Genomic DNA, 21,603 nt, shown 5'->3' with positions numbered 1-21,603 from the left:
AAGATCCCGCTTAAATTTGAAAAGTGGCACGTGATCAAACATCTAAGGCAGGACCCCCTTACGTTACTTGTAAACAACGCTATGACCTGAAGCACAGTAGGGTAGGAACGTAATATAAAACACTGAAATTGTAACAAGTTGTTTAATAATGATCGTAATTCTTAAGATTGAGACGTCTATAAAAATAGAAATAGGCTGGGAAAAAAAGAATTTACCAATAAAAAAACCAGCCGTCAGATTAATATTAAATTGTGTAGTAAAATTAATTGTTTGTAATGATGTGAATGCGTAACATAAAATTATAACAACACAAAAAGTAGCATGGTAGACTTCAAGGGGTAACATATAGGTTAAAAACAAGTTTTGGGAATTATGGGTCACGTAAGCAGGTACCAAGATTCTAGAAAGGGTGAAATACACAAGATGTGACTCATCTTTGGTGCAATAAAGGCCTTTTGTTAAAAGCAAGATGGAAAATTACATGGCCTTGTAGGCAAATTTAACTAAAAACAAGATATGTGGAAATTATTGAAACGCCACTCATTTATCGCACATAGATTCTAAACTGAAGAGCTTTGATTAGCACGTAATCCCGCTCCGGTAAGATAGGTAACCTGTCCCTGGTTTCGGGGTTTCGAGCCTACAGTTGAATGCCGAGGACAATCAGGGCATTAGGTATCGTCGCTCAATTTTGACTACAGTTTTTACCACCCCCGTGACTGCTTCATTCACGGAGAAAATGTTATATGAATGTTACTTCAGGGACAAGACCAAGTAATCAACATCAATAAACATAAATTAAGCAAGCATTACACCAAAAACGTAAACAATTACAAACAATAGCATAACGGTATCACATATGTTATTATGCATTGCGGTTAAACCAAGTAAATTCAAAACAAAGATTGAAACACACAAAAAATATAAAATGCGGCATACAAAACACAAATACGATATAAATAAATGCAGCGATCAACCGCTCGAACACTTTTAGGAGTGCTCGCAACTCTCAAGCGGTTTCGCTTTGCAAAACAACTCGATGCTCGCGAGCATTTTTGAGATTATTAAGCTCTCGTCGCTCGAGCGGTTTTTTAGAACGCTCGACCCAGCTCTAGTACCTGCTCACCTGACCTATTGTTCCCAAAATTTGTTTTTAACCTTGGGTGTAACCAACTTGGTGTATATGCACTTACTATCACTTGATTTATTTTGTTAACTTTTGGACTGTATTAATCAAACCGCAAGGTTTTTCTTCGTAGTACCCTTTTTACCCTTGGCAGTTACTTTTACGAGAGAGAGTACGACACCTTTGGGCTTTGCTTTTGTAATGTACATCAACTAAATTTCCGTGCTTTCGTTTCCGTGGAACACGTGATTTTTTCTCCTTTGCTCTACATTGAAATGGGCCATAATTTACAATAAGAGTGTCAAATTAAACGCTATACGAGGGAACTTATGCGGCCACGGTCATCCCGGCGACCATTTACTTCTCGGCTTCGGTTATTTCTGCCATCTAAACCCGGCGATGCGCAATCCCGGCTTCGGTCGTCCCAGCAATTTGAACTCTGCGATCGGGAGGTTGGAAAACATTTAAAACGAGGTAAACATATGAAGTAAATTTATGTTTATTGTATTGGAACAATGCACCGGAATTAAGTTTTCTTATTTGTTATTGTTATAGAGCGTGATTTTTCCTTTCTGGATATCATACAATCTGAATAGGGATTATAGTATCAAATTGAAATAATGCCATTTATAGTTAGGTAAAGTTTTCTGGTATCTACCTACGTAGGTAAAGCGCAATTTTAAAAAAATGCGTATTTTACACCGTTGGCAATTGTGTAAACAAAACGGCTTATGTGAGCTTCCTTGCATATTTCAACCATAACAACCACATTTTATATTTTTTGTTTGAATCTTTGTTTTTGAAATTTACTTGGTTTAACCGAAATGCATAATCACATATGTGATACCGTTATGCTATTGTTTGTAATTGTTTACGTTTTCGGTGTAATGCTTGCTTAATTTATGTTTATTGATGTTGATTATTTGGTCTTGTCTCTGAAGTAACATTCATATAAGTTTTGATCATTTTATTTTAATATGTGGAAATTACCGATTCGTTTGAAGTATGTACAAACTTGTTTGTTACTAACCATTTTTTCTGTGAATGAAGCAGTCACGGGGGTGGTAAAAACTGTAGGCAAAATTGAGCTACGACACCTAATTCCGTGATTGCCTTCGACATTCAACTGTAGGCTCTAAACCCCGAAACCAGGGGCGGGTTACCTATCTTGCAGGAGCGGGATTACGCTAATCAAAACTCTTCAGTTTGTTATGTGCGATAAATGAGTGGCGATTCAATAATTTCCACATATCTTGTTTTTAGTTAAATTTGCCTACAAGGCCATGTAATTTTTCATCTTGCTTTTAACAAAAGGACTTTATGCACCAAAGATGAGTCACATCCTGTGTATTTCACCCTTTCTTAGAATCTTGGTACCTGCTTACCTGACCCATAATCCTTGTTTTTAACCTATATGTTCCCTCTTGAAGTTTACCTGCTACTTTTTGTGATGTTATAATTTTATGTTACGCATTCACATCATTACAAACAATTAATTTTACTACACAATTTAATTTGACGGCTGGTTTTTTTATTAGAAAGTTCTTTTTTTCCCCAGCTATTTCTATTTTTATTCGGTGAACTACCATTTTTAAAGTTTATTTTTGCAATGTCATTTATTTCGACTTAAATTTCCGATCTTTCACAATCATAATAATTACGATTATTAAACAAACTTCACAATTTCACTGTTCTATTTTACGTTCCTTCCCTACTGTGCTTCAGGTCATAGCGTTGTTTAAAACTAACGTAAGGGGGCCCTGCCTTAGATGTTTTATCACGTGCCACTTTTCAAATTTATGCGGGATCTTGTTTAGTTTTGGAGGGAATCTTATATACAGGGTGAGTTTTTTTTTCATTTTAAGCATTAGGATCCCGGAAACCGTAAGACATAGAGATTCGGTTAAATGAGGAAAGAGTTGTCATTTTAAGAGCTTATTGAAGATATGCTTTTGTCTTTTAACAAAAATCCACAGATTACTAGATATGAGCCAAAAAGAGATTTAGTGATTTTTCTTTTAGATGTAGAATCGCTAGCATTATAAATACAGAAATATGCAAAGAACAAAAATTGTAGATTTTTTCTTTATTAATATTTATTCTTCTTTTATAATTTTCCACTTATAACGCAAACTTACATTTTTTTAAATGGTAATCATACAGGGTGATTCCTATAGTACCTGCCACCGTTTGGGAGCGTATAGGGGGTGCCTAGGGGAGTATTTTGATATAGGACACTTGGGGTCGGAAATCTAAAATAAGGGCGCCAGAACCAAATTTATCTTCTGGAATTTCACGCCTGTATGTAGGCAACCCAACCGACCGACGTTTCGCGCGGAGCGATGCAGAGCGAGTTAGCGCGAGGAAGCGACATGGGAGGGAAGGAGGGAAAACGACAGTCAAAAGCAATAACGTTTACAAGTGTTCAACGTGGCCACCGTTGTTCTCAATGCACTTCCTACATCTAGCCAACTATTATTATACTATTGCCATAGTGTTTATTCACTTGATACGCGTCGTTGCAGACGGGATTTCGTGGGTTTAAACAAAATTCTGATCAAGTGTCAGCCACACATCGCCGCCTGAGATCGCTCCGTGTGCACCGCCGGCCGGTTGGGTTGCCTACCTACAGGCGCGAAATTCCAGAAGGTAAATTTGGCTCTGGCACCCTTATTTTAGATTTCCGACCCCAAGTGTCCTATATCAAAATACTCCCCTACGCACCACCTACACGCTCCCAAACGGTGGCAGGTACTATAGGAATCACCCTGTATAGTTGGCTGTGACATTTTTAAAAAGTGCATTTTTCTCCGGTTACAATGATATAAGGTTCATTGTACTTACTTTGACAAATTTAATAAACATGATACAGAACTGTTTATATTATTAAGAGTAGTAAAAACAGATTTTGCCATGGGAAACATTTTTGTTCTCTTAATTACTGTCTATTATAATATTTAACTTGCAGTTTGTTGTGCGGCGGGGCACCGTTGTGTTGAAACCAGGGTAAATATCGTCGTGTTTCCAAATCTAACCCATCCTACAAATCTTGAAATTCATTTGGTAGAAAATGATGATAACATTGGCCTGTCCAATTTTCGTTGTAAAGGAAAGGTACCTATCTCACTAGATATTGTTTTCCATGGCCAACTCTGTTTACTTACCTCTCAAATAATACGAAAATTACTGCAGGGCGTTTATTTATTAAAGTACATTTAGCAAGCCTTATATCGTTATACCTAAAGAGAAAAGTTTGTCCTTTTTAAAAATGACAAAGCCAACTATGACTACCACTTAAAAAAATTAAAGTTTGTATTATAACTCAAAAATTGTAAGATCTAAAAATAAATTAGTATGTTCATCATATCTAGTGAACTGTGGATTTTTTTCACAAAACAAAAGCATATCTTAAATAAGCTCTTAAAACGACAACTCTTTCCTCATTTAACCGAATCCGTATGTCTTATTAGTTTACGTGACAACCATCATAATATGCATTCGTGCCATTACAGACGACTAATTTTGATATAAAGTTCAATATTAATTTGTTGGTTGGTTTTCTTCTTGGTCAGTTCTTTTTTTCCCCAGCTTATTGTAATATTTGTACTCGGTGAACTACCATTTTCTAAATTTAATCTTGCAATGAGAATTATTTTGATTAAATCTCCGTTTTTCAAGCATGGACATTATTCCTTTAAACAAAACAACCGTTAATTGCGTTAATAATAAGATCGTATCCACACTTTAGTGACCGGCTCTGTATGCACACGCAATGCGCAAGCTCAGAAGTGCACCAACATCTGATTCACGCAGAGTAAATTGTGTCATTTTGTTCTCCGTACCCATTGGCGTTCTACTTTGTGTATATTTCTGTGGGAGTAGGTACCAAAAGTGGGGTTAAAAGTATGCAAACAATTACCATTGATGTACTAAAAATTAAAGACTGATCTCGTAAATTCTGCTTTATTCTCAACTTGTATCACAACCTGTATTTGTCACTCTTTGTTAAAATTCTTAAATATATATACATTCAGTACGTTATCACCTGCATGGCAAAAGGCAAATCTGTTTAACATATAATTGCTTTACAACGATAAATAGTTTCGTTACGCTATAAATAAATATGTACATAAACAAGACGAGAGGCACAAACAGCTGCGGTTCAGAGTTATTTACGAGAGGTGGGTGTTTTGCATCTGCGACTGTAGAACTGCAAGACCTACAAAACATATGGTTAGGAATTAATCGCTTATAATAACGGAACTCGATTGTCTACTACTTTTAAGCGTAGTAATAATTATCGTATGAAAAAGAATAGCACCACAATGGTTAAGTTAAGCGGTGGAATCGACGAGGATCACACACGCAATTTCAATGTGAATTTATTGCCGTCCCGTTGCCTTTTATTCCACAACTTAACAGTCAGATTAGAGGTAAACTTACTCATCAAGCGCAACTCCGAAATCGTCTTCACAACACCACTCCAAGCAGTTTTTTAAGTTGGGTATATTCAATCTCACGTTCAGTCCCTTCACAACAGATTAAAAAACAGACACCCATCGTGGACAATCACACATAAAATTTTACAACTCACATCGATCCGTACCTACAAGTCTTCGTAACGATTATTACACCTAGCACGACCACTCGGTTATTTTTAAAAGTCTAAGGTAACGTACCTGTACTTTCGCTTACACTTACAATATAAGCACACTGAAATTCCATTTGTTACACATTTCAGGGGAAACGTCCACGTGGTTTTTGCAAGACCTCTCTCCATACAAAGTGCAATCTCAAAATCACAGCGCGCCCCATTTGCAAACACCACGTGTGCAGAGATTAAGAAAGAAAAATGCTCTCGACCTCTCTTAAAGTAATTATTTATTCTACACATAATAGAATGAGACTTATTTAAATAAAACCTAATACTCTTAGCAGTAAAACACAAGTGTAACATCAAGAACATCGCACACAAAATTTGATCGATCCCTCTTTTGATCCATTCGTTCTGTTTAACTAAAATCGATCATTTACGCACAAAAAAAAGGTCTATCTACGGAGAAAATTCGTCGGTTTGGCGAATTTCCATTACAAAAAGTCACTTAGAAGGTAAGTTGTACGACAAACATACAAAAGTGTAAGAGAAAAATATACACGACAACAACACACGCGAGATTCCCCCGCGCAATTTCGTTCCGTCGCAATCGGCTAAATTGAGGAGGGGAATTCGCCTACGCCGAATGATAAAAAAAAATTTAAGAGCGGGGAGGGTTAGGCAGAAAAATTTAGTCATACTTTAAGAAACCTTTATCCTGCTGCTGTTGAGGAGGCGGACGCGGCCACTGTCCGTCTTGTCCCTGGCCCTGGTTCATCCAGTTCAGGAAGCCCTGATTGTTACCGCCACCTTGGTTGCCGCCGTTCGCGTTGTTACCTGTAATTTCAATTTGACATTGCGAAATTGCGCGACCTTTACGAAAGACGCGAAGTGTTTTACCAACATTAAGAACCACCCTGTATACAAAAGTTTACTGTATATGAATGCCTAAGATCGATATTACCCTTCTAGAATATTGAGAAGCAGTTTTCACGTTCTCGACTTACTTTTTGATGAAACTTTCATCGTACTCGGCCATATTGGTCTGTCGCAAATAGTAAGGTGGCTACCATTCCAAAAAAACACAAGTACAAATTGTGCAGAACCCTTGTGCAGGTAAAGCGCATTTTTTTTAAACCCCCTACGAAATTTCTTCAATAAATCAGAAAGTTGGCACTGCACATCCTACACAAAACCAAATTTGGAAAATGGCGCTACATTTGCTTTTATTCCAAGTGGCTATGTATCAAATTTCATTTAAATAAATCCATAAATAAAAGTTGGCAGTGCGCATGCGCAAAGCCAAATTTTGAAACTGGCGTTATATTTGCTTTTATTCGAAGTGGTTATGTATCAAATTTTATTTAAATGCCCAATGGTTATATTTCTTCCAAACGTCCCAATCGCCCTTTGTAGGTACTTTCCTTTGACAATTCACTCTTAAGATATAAGGAATTATAACCCATCACGACAAGAGATCGAGGAGGAAGACTATGGTTAGTCTAAATTAATTCCTTTCGTTGAGACCTTTAATTAGAATACAATGAGATAGCATTAATTTTTAACCCTTCCACCCCCCTCCTTAGGCCACGTCGCTCACTGGTCTCGAAAAGAGTCGCACGGGAAAGTTATAGTTTGCACAAAATAATTTATTTCGATGAGACCTTTCATTAGAATACCATGAAGGATATGTGTTTACCCCCCCCCCCCCCATTTTCTAAAGTTTAACTTGGCACCACTAAAGGTATGCATTCCAGGACCCTAGGGCCATTCCCCTAGAAATAGTTCAAAACGGTAGAAGTGGGTCCGGGCGGACGGACAAAGCGCAAACAATAGCACATTTGTTTAATTCCTAAAAAATGCGCTAAAAATAGCGACAGAGGTCCTAAAATTATTATTTTTTCCGTACAAAAAATTCCCCTTTGTCATTGGAAAGAAGAGCATGATGCGATGGGGAGGGCGGCGATAAGGGATGAATGGTAACAGCGCCAAAAAGCAATTTGACATCACCACTAGATGCGTATCGTCCAGACGTTCTACTTGCCCTTTAGGAGTACCCTCTTCCGATACTTCGATTTCAGTCTTAAAGTTTTGCCATCACCAATGAATACATTTCTTCCATACGTCCCAATCGCCCTTTTTTTAACCGATCACGATAAGGGGTCCAGGTAGAGGACCATGATCGGTAGAAATTGAGACCTTTCATTAGAGTACCTGCCATGAAAGTTACAACCAATGTCTACCTCCCCCACCCCTCCTCACGAACCGTTACGCACTAAGGAGTCGCGCATGAAAGTTATAGCTTTTAGAAACCAATTCGTTTCGATGAGACCGTTCATTAGAATACCATGAAGGGTAGAACATGTGTTAACCCCCCCCCCCTTCCGTTTCCTAAAGTTTAACTTGGCACCACCAAAGCCACGCGTTTGCAAAATCTGAGATTAATTGATTGCCGCATGCAAATGTTTGCACGTTTTATTTTCAAAAACAGTAGGGGGGGGAGGGGGGCTTAAAATTACCAAATGAGATGGCCGTGTGGTATACATTCAAGTTGTAGGCTACCTATTGCAAGCAAATCCAGGAATGTAGGGCGATTCCGAGTGGGTCCAGACGGCTGGACGGACGGACAAAACGCGAAGAATTTTTTAACTCTTAAAAAATGCGCAAAATAGTGTGTGAGGAGGGGGAGGGTTACGGTATGAATGATTGATGCCATTGTGCATGGGCGAGACGACAGGAGAGTAGGAAAACACAAGTTTCTTTCTTTTCAAAAAACTGGCGTAACAAGAAACTATGCTTTTGTCATTGAAAATAAGCGCAAACATGAAAAGGGGAGGGGGAGGGTACAGTGCAAAAAATGCAGTCTGGAGTGTTGGTGCTAACAGGAGACTATACTTGTTGCAGTCAGTAGTGAGGGTGGAACAAAGAGAGGAAAGATTAAAGAACGCATTGTGAGGATAATGAGAAAGTGGTAACCGTAATTGAACAAACATTGGGGGGGAGAAGGAGGTAAAAATACTGAAGTAATAAGTACTGACATATATTAACAATAAAATTACTTTTGTTTTCAAAAAACTGCCGTAAAAAAGAGAACTGCTATTCTCATTAGAAATAAGCGCAAACATGAAGAGGGGGGGGGGGGGTTACAGCGCAAAAAATGCAGTGTGGAGTGTTGGTGCTAACGGGACACTATACTTGTTGCAGTCAGTGGTAAGGGATCATAAGAAAGTGGTAACCATAATTGCCCTAACATGGTGGGGGGGGGGGGGGGGGGGAGTAAACATACGGGAGTAATAAGTAATGACATTTTAACAATTACTTTTCTTTTTAAAAAACTGCCGTAAAAAAGAGAAGTATGCTATTCTCATTGGAAATAAGCGCAAACATGAAGGGGGGGGGGGAATTAAAGCGCAAAAAATGCAGTCTGCAGTGCTGGTGCTAACAGAAGACTATATTTGTTGCAGTCAGTAGTAAGGGTGCAACAAAGAAAGGAAAGATTAAGGAATGCATGAACGCATTGTGAGAATCATAAGAAAGTAGTAACCATAATTGCATTAACATGGGGGGAGGGAGGGAGAGGTAAAAATACTGGAGTAATAAGTAATCACATATTTTAACAATAAAATTACTTTTGTTTTTAAAAAACTGCCGTAAAAAAGAGAAACAGGGGGGGGGGGGGAGGGTACAGCGCAAAAAATGCAGTGTGGAGTGTTGGTGCTAACAGGAGACTATACTTGTTGGAAATATTAAAAAAGGCAGGAACGCATTGTGAGGATAATAAGAAAGTGGTAACCATAATTGCCCTAACATTGGGGGGGGGGGGGGTAAAAATACGGGAGTAATGACATATTTTAACAATACCAATTACTTTTCTTTTAAAAAAGAGAAGTATGCTATTCCCATTGAAAATATGGGAAAACATGAAGGGAAGGGGGGGGGGGGATTTACAGCGCAAAAATGCAGTCTGGAGTATTGGTGCTAACAAGAGACTATACTTGTTGCAGTCAGTAGTAAGGTGTAACAAAGAGAGGAAATATTAAAGAAGGGAGGTACGCATTGTGAGGATAATAAGAGTCGTAACCATATTGCACTAACAGGGGGGGGGGGGGGTAAAAATACGGGAATAATAAGTAATGACATACATATCTAACAAAAAAATTACTTTTTTTTTCAAAAAACTGCCCTAAAAAAGGGAAGTGTGCTATTCTCAGTAGAAATGAGGCAAACATGGGGGGGGGGGGGGGGGTGTACAGCGCAAAAAATGCAGTCTAGAGTGTTGGTGCTAACAAGAGACTATACTTGTTGCAGTCGGTAGAAGAATGAGAAAGTGGTAACCATAATTACACCAACATGATGGGGGAGGGGGCAATATGTAAAATATGAACTTGGAAAACGGGAGGGGGCCACGATTAGCGGTTAGAGAAAAATGCCGAATGAGTATCGTACCAACACAGTAGGATATGACGGTAGGCAAGGGAAAAGGGGAAGAAATGTGTACGGGAACGCATTGGAAGAAACTGACGGTGACGCATTTCACGCTCAACAAAAAGAAGGTTATCACAGGTGAGGAGGAGTGAGTGGATGCGATGTGGACAGAGTAAGTACTATAATAGACGATCATTGGAAGTAACTCTTTTTCGAAAGTTGGTAACTATGAATTGACACTCCAAACATAATGAAAATTAGGGGGGGAGGGGGTCATATAAATAAATGCAAAATTTTCATATAGTGGCCTTACCTCATAAAAACGGTAAAAGATTCTCGCTTTTTTTATGTATAAGATTATACATTCGACCACAGTGATTTCAAAAATACCATCAAAAAACAAAATGGCGGATAAAATTAAGAAAAATAATTGTTTGCAAATGACAGTTGGTGTAGTGAGGATTTTGGGTGCTCAGATTACGAATCTAATGTTAAACTTCCGAAAAACAAAATGGCGGACAAAAATGCGCACTTATGACTTTTACTATATGCGATACGTTTGCCTTTACTAAAACTATTTGTGGTTTTACCAAAAACTTTAATGTCTGGGTCTGGAGACCCCCCCCCCCCCCCCCATGAAAATTCAACGATCGTTTCCATACAATAATCATAATATTCAAGGTATTTGAACTGTTGTCTGTCAGGGGATGCGCTGATTAAGAATCTGATGTTAAGACTTCCGAAAAACAAAATGGCGGTTCCAATATGACGAAAAAAATGACGAAAATTTGTTATTTTTAAATGAAAGCCGGTATGGTGAAGTATTTGGGAACGCCAATTTAAATTTTTAAGAAACAAAATGGCGGGTCCAATATGGCGGATAAAATCAAGAAAAATTGTTTTCTAATGAAAGTTGTTGTAGGGGGGTTTTTTGGGCGCTCTGATTAAGAATCTGATGTTAAATTTTCAAAAAACAAAATAATGGATCCAATATGTCGGGCAAAAATTTCGCTATTTTCAAATGAAAGTCGGTATAGTGAGGTTATACATCTATATAGTCGGCGCGGCACGACTTATTCACCGAACCGATACGAAAAATTTTCAAAAAAATTAGTTTTCTTTAAACTAAAATCGACGTTGCATCACGAGATTAAGTAAACGCAAAAGTTTGACGGGGATTTGTGGTCCCTACGTGACATTTTCGGAGTCTGAAAGAAAGATTGATTGAACCTTCCTTAAAAAATGTTAGTATAACACTTCTGTTGGAGAACCTTGAAAAAGCGAAAAATTTGAGCACAAAAAACGTACCTGTGTTGTTATTTGGCGGATTGTTGAAACCCTGATTGAAATTCGGCTCCGGTTGATTTTGAAGGTTACCTATCAGACCCCATCCGGCCTGATTGAGAGCGGCGGCCACCAAGGCGGGATTCATCGGCAGCGCGCCGAGATTAAGTCCGAGGCCGAGCGGATTGCAATTCTGCTGCGTGTTCCCCTGCTGCCCTTGGCCGGTAATACCTGCCCCATGTAAATACGTGAAAAAAGCGAACGCAAAACGACGCATTTTTATTTTTAAATTCTTATACAAAGTTTCTCTATTATACTCAGAAAATTGTTTCCAACACACAAGCACATCTTCCGCTATTTGCACAAAAGTCAAGTCATTAACGCACATCATCCACTAATTATACTGCCGACCATACATACCTACAAACATAAGGCATTAGGTAACGGGCATGCAGAGAGAAATGCAAAAAGTATCATATAAAGTAAAAGCGGTGGGGAGGTGTATGCAGGGAGGGGGGGGGTGCCGTAAAGTGAATTTTTTTGAAACTTTTATTGTGAGATTATTGAATTTTTGATTTGTCCTTTTTTTGTTGTTCAGAAAAGTGTTTTTGTGCATGGAGAAAATAAACTTTTTCATCTCGTCCATTTTGGATAATCTAGTTCACTTTACTAGATTATACAGGGTGTTCCACTGAACAGATCAAAACTGATGTGCGACTTCTTCCTTTTTCATTGCGAAAACGCACTGTTTATGAGAGTGATATTACTCATTCACTTTACGCACAGTACCGGAAAAACCCTTTTACGACATTCACACATATGACATATACTGTGTGATGGAAACAGAAAACAATTTTCGCTCCGACGACCTAACCTCACCTAACGCTTGTAGATTGGGCATGTCGAGATTCCCCCGGTGGCCCTGATTCCCCCAATTGCCCTGATTCGGGCCGGGTCCGTAGCGTTGCGGGTACATGCCGGGACCGTCTGGGCCGTTCGTCGTCCGGTTCGTACCGTGCGAGCCGGTGTTGCGTACGTTTCCGCTGTTGTATCCGCTACGGTTCTCTGATTTTGGGGCGGCGTTTGAAACGTGAACTGAAACACCTGCGGCGGGGAGATTAGGAACTCGAAACGCGCGTCTTAGCGACATCAACCTTTTATGATGTGGTCTTCGCCGCACAGGCTTTGCGCGACCTCCGGATCCAAGAAGGTGACAAAACTGAAAGCTCGGAACGGTTTCGGTATGAAAACGTCCGTGACCTCGCCGAATTTGCCGAAGTACTCCCTCAAATCGTCCGAGGTCAAGTCCTCCGTACACCTTCCGATGAACACCTTGCAGGGAACTTGCTGTATTAGGCCTTCCTGCAAGAAGTGAGTAAGATGCGCATACACGACCATAGATTGACATATTTTAAAAACCATAGATGCATTTCTGCTCTTTAATCAACAATGCTTGCAAAATTTGAAATTTTAAACAATTGAGGTTTTCAGTCACATTTATTTGCAAGGTCCAGGATTTTGCATAAATTTTCTCCCATTGGATCAAAAGTAGCGCAGCTACAAAATTTCATGCAATTCGGTTCATAACTAACGGAGATGTCAAAAATTCGGATTGCGCATGACCAAAACAAATTTTTCGATTATTCGACATTTGTTTTGCTTTTATTCGAGGTGCTTACATGCAAAATTTCATGCAATTCGGTTGATAACTAACGGAGATGTCAAAAATTCGGATTGCGCATGCGCAAAACAAATTTTTCGATTATTCGACATGTGTTTTACTTTTATTCGAAGTGCTTACATGCAAAATTTCATGCAATTCGGTTGATAACTAACGGAGATGTCAAAAATTCGGATTGCGCATGCGCAAAACAAAGTTTTTGATTATTCGACATTTGTTTTACTTTTATTCGAGATGCTTACATGCAAAATTTCATGCAATTCGGTTGATAACTAACGGAGATGTCAAAAAGTCGGATTGCGCATGCGCAAAACAAATTTTTCGATTATTCGACATTTGTTTTGCTTTTATTCGAGATGCTTACATGCAAAATTTCATGCAATTCGGTTGATAACTAACGGAGATGTCAAAAAGTCGGATTGCGCATGCGCAAAACAAATTTTTCGATTATTAGACATTTGTTTTGCTTTTATTCGAGGTGCTTACATGCAAAATTTCATGCAATTCGGTTGATAACTAAAGGAATGTCAAAAATTCGGATTGCGCATGCGCAAAACAAAGTTTTTGATTATTCGACATTTGTTTTACTTTTATTCGAGGTGCTTACATGCAAAATTTCATGCAATTCGGTTGATAACTAACGGAGATGTCAAAAATTCGGATTGCGCATGCGCAAAACAAAGTTTTTGATTATTCGACATTTGTTTTACTTTTATTCGAGGTGCTTACATGCAAAATTTCATGCAATTCGGTTGATAACTAACGGAGATGTCAAAAATTCGGATTGCGCATGCGCAAAACAAAGTTTTTGATTATTCGACATTTGTTTTACTTTTATTCGAGGTGCTTACATGCAAAATTTCATGCAATTCGGTTGATAACTAACGGAGATGTCAAAAATTCGGATTGCGCATGCGCAAAACATATTTTTTGATTATTTGACATTTGTTTTACTTTTATTCGAGGTGCTTACATGCAAAATTTCATGCAATTCGCTTGATAATTAACGGAGATGTCAAAAATTCGGATTGCGCATGCGCAAAACAAAGTTTTTGATTATTCGACATGTGTTTTACTTTTATTCGAGGTGCTTACATGCAAAATTGCATGCAATTCGGTTGATAACTAAAGGAATGTCAAAAATTCGGATTGCGCATGCGCAAAACAAAGTTTTTGATTATTCGACATTTGTTTTACTTTTATTCGAGGTGCTTACATGCAAAATTTCATGCAATTCGGTTGATAACTAACGGAGATGTCAAAAATTCGGATTGCGCATGCGCAAAACAAAGTTTTTGATTATTCGACATTTGTTTTACTTTTATTCGGATTGCGCATGCGCAAAACATATTTTTTGATTATTCGACATTTGTTTTACTTTTATTCGAGGTGCTTACATACAAAATTTAATGCAATTCGGTTCATAACTAACAGAGATGTCAAAAATTCGGATTGCGCATGCGCAAAACAAATTTTTTGATTATTCCACATTTGTTTTACTTTTATTCAAGAAGCTTACATAAAAAATTTCATTTAAATATCTTAACAAATACAAAAGTTTTTTTAAAATTCATCTGCACCTCAGGTTTAAGGAATATTTAACAACACAGAAAACTGGATATCCATATGTTCTTTCTAACAAGAATGATAAATGAAACCCTTTTTTGGAGGTTTGGTCAGTTTTTGGGCTGTAACTTTTTGACCCGTAGCGACCTCTCTTACATCCTGAAGAACATAATTATGTATCAATTTCCAAAACGATCAGACACAAAGTTATCGTGCACACGGACAGACAGACAGACAGACGGACAGAACGGCACCCATTACTCTTTGCAGCATTTCCGCAGGAATCCATTCAATTTCTTCCCGTATTTTGGTTTTCAAGTCCTGAATCGTGAATGGTGATTTAGTTAGATTTCAAGTAGCCGCAGAGAAAGCAGTAATTTTTATAAAATGCTTTTACAGCAAAAGCATGTTGTGTTCCAGTGCACATTGTAAGAGGGAGCCGCTTGGTCGTTTTCAAAAATTTTAATTTTAGGCAATATAGGGAAATTTCCACATGTACCGCTTCGTAGCGAACGTGAACGAAAGTATGTCTGGCGATAAAAAGAAACGTATAGCGCGGTTGCCACGATCTCTTGGGACCCAAAAGTGTTGCTCCGTTCTGTATAAATATTTATTTCTTCATTTTCGGCTTTACTCGTAGGCGAGATTCAAATAGCGAGAGAATAAACAACTTTAGCAGCCTGATGCGCAGCAAGGCCTTTTATTTACGAGTGGTAAAATATACGCGAAGGAACATTTTCGAGTAAGAGAGCTTTTAAAATCAAATCACGAGTAAACAAACTCATTTGTGATAAATTTATTTTTCAGATCACTAACAATAACGGCTAGTGGCTCAAAGGTAAATGATGTAATTGGAAAGGAAACAATCCTTTATGTACTAGCCCTAGCACTATCATGGTATCCTTTGACAAAAGGTAATCAAATCTTTGTATACTGAGGGGGGGGGGGGTATTCCAGACTCCCGGCATGGTTGGCAAACATCATGAATAAATATCAAATCGTTGGATATATATCCGATATTTGATATATATTCGATATTTATTCGAATAACGCTAATACTCGTACTTAATGCTTGATTTGAATTGGATTTAAAGTTTAAACATAAAATAAAAGACACAAGATGTGAAACACGAAATGTAAATTTCTGAAGAAAGAGAAACAAACCAAACTTAAGCTTTATTCACATAAAAACATAAACATAAAAGCAAAAATATCATTCCATAATAAAATTAAATGAGATAAAGCATTGTTTTTTTTTAAATTTTAGTCTTTTGAATTTCTAATTCAGTAATTCTTCACTATTCAGTCTCCCCCTTCTTTTGACTGGCACTGAAAGTTGATCCACACATGATATATGTACTTATATCGTGGATATATACCATGATAAATATCTGCCATCCCTGCTCCCTGGTGCTATGTTCTTTACCAAAACCAACAATTCTTTCCTATTACCCCTAGCACTAGGTATCATGCCTTTGGGAAATAGAATAGAATCCAAACAAAGGATTTTGGCCTCATTGGTTGGATATGTTGCATTTAGTTTCAGTTCAATCCCTTGGTTGGATTCAAATTTTGTTTGGCATTCAGAGGTATGTGTATATTTTGAACAGAATAAACTTTTGTGTTTATTAATATGTTCAAACAATCAATAAAAGTTCCATTGAACTAGAACACTAAACTTTGAGTTTCAGATGTTAGGAGATAAGAGGCCCAGGTAAGGGGTATAAGGACATTTTTATTACTGAGCTAGCCGTGGGTAAATTAAAAATTGTCATCTTAAAATTTTAGCCACTGCCATAGAGGTTCGATTTTATTTCATGCAAATAGTTCTAAATGTAACTAAGCGTTCCTCTCACTCACGTTAAATTCAAACGAGCGCTCTTGCAAGATCGCCCGGTTCACTGGCGCACATTTTCATCCAACCTTGAATTTCTGTAAATCAAATGGTATACTGGAGCAAAAGCGCTAATAAACTAGCCAAAATGGTTGTTTTAATGGGTCAAAGCCGGTTCTCCCACTGTAACTAACTAATAACTCAAGATACCCGTGGCAAAACATAAAGCCAAATGGAATTTTGTGATTTATGATTAAACAAATACTTATAACAAAATTTTATCCAAAGGAAAACAATAAAATTAAAAATGGCGATCAATACCAAAACCTTGGTGAGCACAAAACTAGTTCTCTCAAACATAAGTAAAGGTTAGCTTACTGACCTTTTTTCGTATTTACTTCTTATTGTTTTATTAAGACATAATTGGTAGGGACATACTTTACCTTTCAGTTTTGAGTTAAAGCATTTGTTGTGACAATAATTTTTAGAAGAAAAAATGAAACAAGTGACAACACTGTCTGAAAAAAGGGGCGGAGTTACCTTTTTGTGAGGGTTCCATCAAATCTTTTTGAAATCGGGTACAATCACATACATTATAACATTAGGAATGCAGCCTCTCAACAACTGAAAACAACGAAGACTTCAACATAGTTTTTGCTATGACTCGGAGTCACAATTGTCATTGATACTTGTACCTTATTTGGAATGGCACGTTGTAACCACGAGCAGGTTAACATCTCAAAGAGCAGAAATACATCGATTGTTTTTAAAATGGTGTCCACAAGCAAAGAGGTTACCTTTGAATTTGGAACTTTGACATCACACCACCGTCCGTCAATCATGTGCCTCTGGGCGAGAACTCGCATTTGTGACTCGTACGAGCCGAATCTGATAAAACCGAATCCCTTCGATTGTCCGCTCTTCGCGTCCTTCTTCACCTACAAACAAACTTAAGACTAACGCAATATCGCAAAGACACCGACCTGCGCCATTAGAACCTCGCCGAAACTTTCAAAGTACTCCCTAAGATTCTGCTCGGTCGTCTTCCAAGGTAGGCCTAGAACTATTAGGTCGGTGCAGCGTAGTTTCGTTTCTATCCGTTTCGTTTTAGCCGTCGAATTCTCCAGGGCGTCGTCTGATTTTCGCTTATTCTCTAAAATGACAATGTCGGAGGGGATCGTCGACACGTGAGTCGATTATTACTTACCTTTGGGAAAGACGCAGTAAAATATCTGGGAACCCCAACCGATCTCGGGGGGCGGATGCAGTCGGCCGTCGCTAAGTCTGACGCCTCGCATCGCTCGCGAGTCGGGGTTTCTGTACTTTAAACCGCAGGAGCCGGGGAACTGCGCCGAGAGCGTGCTGAGCAGAAGTGTACCGTCGTCCTCTGTGGGCAATTCGATAGGCTCCTCGCCTTCATCTTCCGCTACTTGTAAATATTCGATGGACATTCCTCACACACAAACAACACACACGTTTAATTAAATTATTATTACGGTCTACACGTATTGATATTGATTTTGTACAATTTAATACATAATTATAGAGAATCAAAATGGCGGTCACGTAATCGTGATGACGCGACGTGTCTTTGTTTATACAAGAGAATCATTTTTCATACAACAATGAAACCAACCGGTTTTTACCATTACTGATCTGAAAGCAAGGTCTGAAAGGTTCTTTATTAATGTGATTTATGTAGAAAATTATAGGTTTTTATTATACTCTGATCTATTAATTAAGTTCTTTATTGACTTATTGTACCATTGTGTAAAATATCTCCTTCCGTCCACCTTTTGAATACATTAGCAAACAGAAATAGGGAAACGGCTCCATGTCAATCTCTTAAGCTTTGTTGATATACTAATTTTCCATAAATTTTTATGATTGTAAAAGCATTTGAGGTGTTACATACTTACAAGGTTTGTAACTTGGATGAAAAAATAACTGGAATGCTTGCAAGTCAAAATTTATGAAGCCAACATCAGCAGCGCCATCACAAAGCAGTTGTGCATTTTGTGAAACAAAGTTTGACACGTTTCCTATGAAGCATCTGACGCGTGCGTCTAACGCGGTGTGGCTTTTACGCATGCAACGGGAGACGGCCGCCGCATGCAGGTTAGAACATGCTTCCATTGCTTTCTATTGAGGCGGTGGATTGCGTCAGCCGCATCTTTGTAATTACTGTAAGGCGGCTTTGGAGATTAGTGCTTGCCAAACTAAGTACTTCCCTTGAATTCGTTCCAGTTAGGGCCGGGCTAAATTGAGTGGTCCATACCCACTTATCCGGAAAACGGCGTCACAAGATGTAGGGTGATTGTTTTGTGTTACTTATTTGCTTGTGTGTTTGCTTCTATAAATTTGAATTTGCAAGGCCTGATAAAACGTTGCGCAATGTTCGTAAAATAAGTTAACAGTTGAAGAAGTGGGCGGTACTTAGAGATGGTTTTTATTTGCTATAGATGGCGCTTACGTAGTACGTCAATTAAAGTCACTAGATATAGAAAATACCGCAACCTATTGGGCTCGTGTGTTAGAGAGAGAACGCATGATTTTTGCCCAAAAATGGCCGAAGTTACCAAATTCTAGTAACTTTAATGTTAGGGATTGTTCCACCTGTTTGGAGATATCTGTACCTATCTATTTTTATTTATTCATTGATTTTTATAAAACATGACAGTACTATGAAGTTAGGTTATAAAAAATGACAGCTATTCAGATTTTATTTGTCAATTTTTTTAAGTTGGCAGCAAATTTGCCCAAAAATGGCGGATGATTGCGGTACTTTCTATATCTAGTGGCTTTAACGTCAATAACTGCTTTTAAGACCTTTTAGAGGAACGATTGCCAATAAACGTAAACTTGGTCAATATATTTGGAAGCAATTTATAAAACCTGGAACCATTCAACACTTGAGACAGCTGCGCCGCCTTGCCTTGCCCGCACTACTATTATTTTTGACATCGCTAAATATTAGAACATTTCATTATACGTGTAAAAAGTTCTGAATGTACATATTTAAGAGTGAGAAATAAAACATCAGTCTTCATTTGTATAGAGCATTCCTAGCGAAAGTTGGTAGTACAAATGCAGCCCGATGTACGTCGCCATTGTAGTATCGAAGCTTCATTCTTGCAATTTCCTCGTCGGTGAACGTAAGCGTGGGAGACTCCAGAGGACGATTTTCACCCAAAGCGCCGATGACGAAGCCGATCTGGCCCGTGGGGTAACTCGGCACGTTCGCCACCCCAAACTTGACCGTGTCGAAGTGCTGCCTACAATTCTGCATCGTCCCCTTGACGTGCTCCAAACTCAACCACAAACTGCTACCCTGGGAGCACACAATGCCATCCGGCTTAAGCGCCTCCTTCAGCAACTTGAAGTACGATTTTGTGAACAAGTTGACTGCTGGTCCGATAGGATCGCTCGAATCGGTTATGATCACGTCGAACTCTCCCTTGTGATTTCTCATATACTCGAAACCGTCGCATACGTTCAGCGTCAGTTTGGGCGAGGAGAAACCGACCGACATGCTCGGCAAGTACCGTTTGCTCGCCTCAATCACTCGCGCGTCGATTTCGACCTGCACAACACTTTGAACGAGAGGATGCTTGCTGACTTCGCGAGCGACGCCGCCGTCGCCGCCGCCGACGATCAGTACTTTCGCAGGGTTTTCGTGCGCGCACAGCGGAAGGAAGGATATCATTTCTTGGTAGGCGAATTCGTCGTGTTCCGTACATTGGATGAGACCGTCTAGAATTAGCGCTTTACCGTGATGCGTTCTGAAACAAAAAAGACATATTAACACGTGGTGTTTTAGCAACCCCCTGTGCAGTGAAAATGTTCGATCCGATCATATCATCTGAATTATTTAGTTGTAAAGTTTATTCTTTTGTAAATATGTTATCTCCGATCGTTGCGATAAGAAATTCGTTATCGCTGCGAAAGCTAATAAAATTTCGCGGTAAGCACGTGTTATCGCGGACGTGTTTAACATATGTGTTTAATTTACTTGAAGACGCGCAGAAAATCAAGAAAGGGGGAAAGAAAAAAATAGAAAGGGAAAAATGTTTTAAATAAGCGGACCGACCGAAAGAAGTGAGGTTTACAAAGAAATAGTAGTTTCCCAGTACCCGTTAAAGGGAGTTTTCCACCATCGAAGAGCCAATTTTGGATCAGTATCTTTAAACGAACCCAATGTCAGCTAAATGGAAATTCAAGTGCAATTGAAGTAAAGAAGTGAAGTTTCGAAAGCGTGGCATTTTTATATGGCGTAATGAACTCTTCACCAAGCCTAAAGCCCAGTTTGTTCCTGATTCAAATTGTCAACCGTCTTCGAGATTCACTATCAACGAGCAGACAAATTTACCAGGCGAGAAAAAAGGGCAGATTGTATTGCTCAACACTTTCCACCATCCATAGTTTTAAGATTACCTATACGAATCCACAAACACATTTCCAATGTTAAAATTTCATTTGTCTTAGAAACATGTAAAGTCGTCAGTACACCCTGTATTTACTACGGAAGCGCGTCCTTGTTTTGAAGCGCGCTTTGAATAGCATGTTTGTATATTTAAATTAGAAAGTTCAATGTAAATATAAACATTTCTGAATTATTTACGCTTCCTTGATATTCAATTTTGTTCTCAGAACGTACTAAAAATACTCTTTTGTGTAATAAAACTAAACACTTACGTTTGTACAATCAGAATATCTTGATATTCGGACTTTTCGGTGTGCAAAACCTTCTCGACTTCGAGTGAGAAAAACTGCCCGGGCCACAAATCGTTCTTCTCACTAAAATAACCACCCCTTATCTGTTCCATGCCGTTCAAAGTGTAGGAACTAACTGAGACCGAAAGATTGTCCGAACCGATTATGTGGAATTGAGCAATTTAGAACTAAGGTCAACATAATTATAATCAATGATTAAGTCATTATCTGTGAGTTAGTTAATTGTTATTGAAAATGTTATGAATGGGCATTCTCTTCGTGCTTTTGCGCCAGTTGTTCAAATTCGACCAATCCTGTAAGTTTGTCGCGCGTACCTATACACACATGGAAATTTCGAGTTTCAAATTTACCTTCCCTAA

At 38.5% G+C, this 21,603-nt stretch overlaps 2 protein-coding genes and 1 long non-coding RNA gene across 4 annotated transcripts; all 3 read right to left on the bottom strand.

The window, feature by feature from the left end:
* Window positions 1-5,073: 5,073 nt before the first annotated feature.
* Window positions 5,074-18,094, bottom strand: LOC116161034 (TAR DNA-binding protein 43-like). Of its 2 annotated transcripts, none has more exons than XM_031474223.1 (8): window positions 17,718-18,094; window positions 17,494-17,663; window positions 17,308-17,448; window positions 12,584-12,791; window positions 12,309-12,533; window positions 11,454-11,660; window positions 6,422-6,557; window positions 5,074-5,345 (listed from the first exon to the last, which is right to left on the bottom strand). In XM_031474223.1, the coding sequence occupies exons 1-8, from the start codon at window positions 17,959-17,961 to the stop codon at window positions 5,168-5,170; spliced, it is 1,509 nt and encodes a 502-aa protein (XP_031330083.1). In that variant the 5' UTR covers window positions 17,962-18,094; the 3' UTR covers window positions 5,074-5,167. The 2 variants fall into 2 exon arrangements, with proteins under 2 accessions (XP_031330083.1, XP_031330084.1); XM_031474224.1 differs by having other exon boundaries at window positions 5,159-5,345; window positions 6,432-6,557; window positions 17,718-18,093.
* On the bottom strand, window positions 15,841-17,301 carry LOC116161036. The gene is made up of 2 exons (XR_004143364.1): window positions 16,056-17,301; window positions 15,841-16,005 (listed from the first exon to the last, which is right to left on the bottom strand). It is a non-coding gene; the product is annotated as an uncharacterized LOC116161036 (long non-coding RNA).
* A 1,267-nt stretch (window positions 18,095-19,361) lies between the features above and the next one.
* Window positions 19,362-21,382, bottom strand: LOC116161035 (spermidine synthase). Its single transcript, XM_031474225.1, has 2 exons — window positions 21,206-21,382; window positions 19,362-20,292 (listed from the first exon to the last, which is right to left on the bottom strand). The coding sequence occupies exons 1-2, from the start codon at window positions 21,334-21,336 to the stop codon at window positions 19,557-19,559; spliced, it is 867 nt and encodes a 288-aa protein (XP_031330085.1). The 5' UTR covers window positions 21,337-21,382; the 3' UTR covers window positions 19,362-19,556.
* Window positions 21,383-21,603: the final 221 nt, after the last annotated feature.

This window comes from Photinus pyralis, unplaced genomic scaffold (genome assembly GCF_008802855.1).
Source record: "Photinus pyralis isolate 1611_PpyrPB1 unplaced genomic scaffold, Ppyr1.3 Ppyr1.4_LG10, whole genome shotgun sequence".
In the NCBI taxonomy this organism is placed as follows: domain Eukaryota; kingdom Metazoa; phylum Arthropoda; class Insecta; order Coleoptera; family Lampyridae; genus Photinus; species Photinus pyralis.
Note: the sequence above shows the minus strand (reverse complement) of the source record. Positions and strands in the feature narration are given on the sequence as shown.